Here is a 4991-nt window from a genome sequence, read left to right on the forward strand (position 1 = left end):
CAGCAACGAGTCAGACGAGTCTGAAGATCTGAGCTGAATTTGGTGAAACATTAAAGTTCTAGTCTGTGTCAATTTCCCTCATAATAAATAATAATAATGTTTACATATATGTTGGCTTTCTCAAACCCAACAAAAAAGACTAAGAAGAGAATCATCAACCAATTTAGTATGTGATAAAACTAATATTACTAATTTATTTCATAAATTTAACTTTAATAATTTTTCACAAATTATTTAGGCTGGTCACACAAATACTTAAGTGCCTTTGACTTAAAAGACGAGAGTGGTGAATAATTTTTCAGCATTATCATTTATTTTTTTTTTTTATTTTCCAACTTCATTTTTATCCAAGGAGACAGAACAATTTGCACTGTATTTATCAGTGTGGGACAATATTCATAAAATACTGAACCTAAAATAATTTAATGGAGGGTCACTTGCACGTCATCAGCAGCGCGAATTATTTTGCCCAGCAACATCTGATTCAATTAATTATGCTAATTAACAGTGCAGTTGTGGTTCATCAGACATTAATATAACCAGACTCTGATTCGGTCTAACAGAATGAAAGACTTGTGATTAAGGCGGAGGCGATTCGCCCAATCAGATGAAAGGATGTTCATCAAGCACAGCGCCGTCCACGTTTCGAATGAAACTAATTGAAACCAAACCAATTTGTAAACCTCAAACGAAAAAATGAGAAATCTGCGCCAAAACTCCCAAAAATCCGTCATTTTCCGTTTGTTGACTAAAAAAGGAAAAAACAAAGAAAAGCGCCATTTTTTTTTTTTTTTTTTTTTTTTTTTTTTGTTATTGCTTTTCTTGTTATTGCATTTCAACTATAAGAAAATGACCATGATATCAAACGGTACAACGGAACCGTTACACTGCCCTTTTTTCTCGTCCAATTTTTTAAAACTATTATTTGAGTGCAAACAATCACAATTTGGAAAAAATACAGCCCTGTCTGTTTTTTTTTTTCTTTAAACAAAAAACCAAGCTTCAACCACTGATCTATATTTAACTCTATTATGATTCCTATATTATAGAGCATGACTGCACCCTTTTTTAAATTTCATCTTTCATTCCGAAATAGAATAATGAATGAACGAAAAAGTACACGGACCCACAATACAATTTCTTGTCATTTTAAGGTGTCTTCATTTCATGAATTGTAAAAAAAATTGTTGATTAAACTTATTTTATTTTTTTTTTGTTTTCTTTTTTTGGTGTATTGTTTTAATGTGTTGTTTAAAATTATTTTTTTTTTAAATTTTTTTATTTGGAAAACACACCGATGGTTAAAGTGGACTAAATGTAATAAACTGAGAAATCCAGCATACGTCACTAAAAAGAAGTCTGTCGTTTCACTGGATGTGTGCATGGATGAATTGTTCAGTTCTGTGAAACATTTACAACATTTCAAGGACAGAGGTGTTTGTGTCACTATGTTTTTGTCTTTCTTCACAGATTCATTCAGATCTACACTGACTGTGACTCCAGACAGTCCTGTATTCACTGGAGAGACAGTCAATCTGACCTGTGTGATTGAGACTTACAATTACTGGGGACAGAGAATTGACCGAACACATGACTGGAGATATGAGTGGTATAAAGGCACATACAGCAATGTAATATCACAGACGTCTGATCGTTACACTGTAAACAGAGACACTCTCACTATCAGAGGAGTAATTACATCTGATCAGGATCCGTACTGGTGTAGAGGACAGATAAGATCAGTCTGGTCACCGTTTAGCTCTGCTGTTTCTCTCTCAGTGAAAGGTGAGTTGAATTGTCCTTCTGCACTACATGTATGATCACACATCCAATCAAAGGATGTTCTCATTATCAGATGTTACATTCACATTACTCATAAAAATGATAGTTACACTTCATACGAGGGTTTGTTTATTTCTCTTTTAACTTGTTAAAGAGCTGTTCTCACAGGAGCTGTTCTTGTGTTCACAACAGATGCAACAATGAACTGGTTACAGAAATCTCAAAATGTATTTTAAATTTGAAGTATGAAGTGTCATCTTACAAACACAACACTCATGGCACTATAACACACAACAGCTGACGGCTTCAGTCTGATGTGTGTGAGCACAGACCTGAACATCATCATATTTCTGTGTGAACTTCCCCTATAAGTACACTCTTAAAAATAAAGCTTCTTATTGGCTTTGATGTTTTAATGAAGAAACTTTAACATACATGATATCTTTCCATTGAACAAAAGGGTCTTTAGATTATTAAAATGTTCTTCACACTGCAAAATGGTTCTTTTAAGAACTGTTCACTGAAGGGTTGTTTGGGCACCAATATGGCTCTTCTTTTGCATTACTATGATTTAAGTCACTTATTAATGGAGACAGGAGCTTTCAAAGTTCAAGAGGACCTAAAAACACTATGATAGTTTCAAGAAACCAGTGACCCATGTGCTTTATTCCAACTCTTCTACCTTTATACAGTAGTTTTGTGAGAAACAGCCCAAAGTGTCTGAAGTACTTTAGTCCACATCATTCTGCCGTCATAGCAGTCAGACAATATTATGCTGCATGTATGGATCACTTATGAATTAAAAGCTTGAAAATTTGAAATTTCTGCCATTTTCTTTTCGTGTTTTCAGAGGATTTACATTTCTGTGATAAGACAAAAAGCACTGTGCAGTGTGTTCTGAACAATCACCAAAGGTGTTATTTTCTACTGCTTAGCAACAAGCTGGTTTATTTACATCAGCATGGGTCTGAAAATGATGTTTCATTGGTTCAGACTCATGACATCGAGTATCCAATATGAATATTCACAAAGCTGGATTGGTGGGCTTTACAACAGTACCACACTTGTGCTGAGAGGAAGCACCAGGTGTCAAGTAATGAGCAAAAACAAACAAAAAAACCTTTAGAAAGCACACAAATAAAGGCACTTTGAGGCCTAATCCCAATTCTATTTTATACCCCTCCACCTACCCCTTTCCCTTGTCCCTTGAAACGTTGTGTCAAGGGGTAGGGGTGAAAGTATTCAAATCACTTTTGGGACACTACTACTATGCCGTCACATGTCATCATACGTCGTCTAGCTCCTACAATACACACATATACTGGTGTGCATTAAAGCCTTTAATTACCGTTCTGTATTAATGCGCTGCTTACTGACACACACACACACACACACATTGGAAATCTCACACATCCAGGAAAAAAGAAACTTGTCAACGCTGCCCCATGACTTTTATTAAATACAGTTTAAATACTGAATCGCTACATGATATTTTTCAGCAACGAGAGGATAAAATCACTGTTTTTAAGTAAACTCACTCTAAAAAGAGAAACACACAGACGCGCATACACACAACTTCCATCTCTCTCTCTCTCTCTCTCTCTATATATATATTTGAGAAAAGGGTTTAGTGATTTCTAATTATTGGGGGGACTAGCCCCCCTCAATGTTTATGGTGGTTATCACCCTGATCAGACAAGAAAATATGTTGTGGTACTTAGTGTTGCTTTCGTCAACAAATGATTACTTTTCATTAAAATCTTTATTAATGCAAAAAATGGTTACATTTATGTGTCTTTTTGCTCGCTCAGGCAGCCATGTTGCTGAGATAATTGTTATTCTTTTTTTTTAGGTGTTGTATTGAAGATTTTTCTTTTGTAGGGTTGTATGGTTTTTCCCCTTACCTTATACCCTCCAACCAAAAGAGAATCGAGACACCACTACCCCTTCACATGAACGCTCGAAACAGAGGAGAAGGAGAAGGGGAAAGGGGTAGAATTGTGATTTGGGCCTTAGATGTTTAATTGCTGTGTGGAGCATTGGGATCAATAGACGAGAGCTTAATGAACTCATTTTTGTGAAAACCTCATTCAACCAAATTTGACATTTCACTTGTTTTGTCTGTAGCTTGTAATTAACCTGTGCACATTCAAACTCATTTTACCAGCACAGGTCACATGTATACTGAGTAATACAGAGAAAAATACAGCTGGAAGAAAGTGGACTGTTTCTCCATGTGCATTTATCATTATGACAGTTACACTGAAAGTTTTCAATTATGTTATTTCTTAACCAAATATTACATAAATATTCACATAATCAACAACAACAACAACAACAACAACAAAAAAAAAAAAAGCTGAGAAACAGGTTAACAAGTTATTAACTTCACTATATTAAAGTTCTCGGAAGAACTGGCATGAAAACATTTAGTTGGCAGAAGCAAAAAGAAAAAAAAGAGAGAGAGTGAGACCATCACTCTCCTCTTTAACATCAGTGTCACACAAATACAGGAACTCAGATGATCAGATTATGTTTTTGTCTAGTTCACTGAAAGAGCTCCGTCTTCTTTCTTCTCAGATTTACCCAGATCTACACTGACTGTGACTCCAGACAGTCCTGTATTCACTGGAGAGAGAGTCAACCTGAAGTGTGTGATTGAGTCTCACAGTAACTGGAGACGGAGAAATTACCAAACATATGGCTGGAGATCTGACTGGACGTGATTGAGTCTCACAGTATGTTGTGCAGACAGTGTAATGTTACAGTCGTCTGATCGTTACACTGTAAACAGAAACACTCTCACTATCAGAGGAGTAATTACATCTGATCAGGGTCAGTACTGGTGTAGAGGACGGAGAGATGAGAGACCAAACTCATCACAATCAAGATCTGTTTCTCTCACTGTGATGGGTAAGATTAATATTATTGTCTCCTAAATGGTGTTTCCAACTAATTTTTATGGAAAATAGTTTATATACACAAATATAAATGCACATATGCTGACGTCACTCACAATGCACTAGTCATTTTTCATTTGAATAATTTTACTAATTTCAGTTTGATTTAACAACACAATATATTTAATTTTATTAGGGCTCAAGCCTGGAGGGCGAAGAGCCCTATTGTTTTCCTTAGGATTATTTTTTTTTTTTTTTTTTCTTTCTTTATTCCTCTAATTTTTTTCCAAGGGTTCGGGGGCTTTTGGG

At 35.4% G+C, this 4991-nt stretch overlaps 1 protein-coding gene across 1 annotated transcript in view; it reads left to right on the plus strand.

Annotated features, from left to right (window-relative positions):
* The window catches only part of LOC109081648 (B-cell receptor CD22-like), a 22829-nt gene extending 18321 nt beyond the window's left edge, over positions 1 to 4508 (plus strand). The window contains exons 4-5 of the mRNA XM_042754392.1: positions 1471 to 1785; positions 4363 to 4508. Of these exons, the coding sequence (XP_042610326.1) occupies positions 1471 to 1785; positions 4363 to 4508 (461 nt within the window). The remainder of the gene's footprint in view (positions 1 to 1470; positions 1786 to 4362) is intronic.
* Positions 4509 to 4991: the final 483 nt, after the last annotated feature.

This window comes from Cyprinus carpio, unplaced genomic scaffold (genome assembly GCF_018340385.1).
Source record: "Cyprinus carpio isolate SPL01 unplaced genomic scaffold, ASM1834038v1 S000006506, whole genome shotgun sequence".
Taxonomy (NCBI): Eukaryota; Metazoa; Chordata; class Actinopteri; order Cypriniformes; family Cyprinidae; genus Cyprinus; species Cyprinus carpio.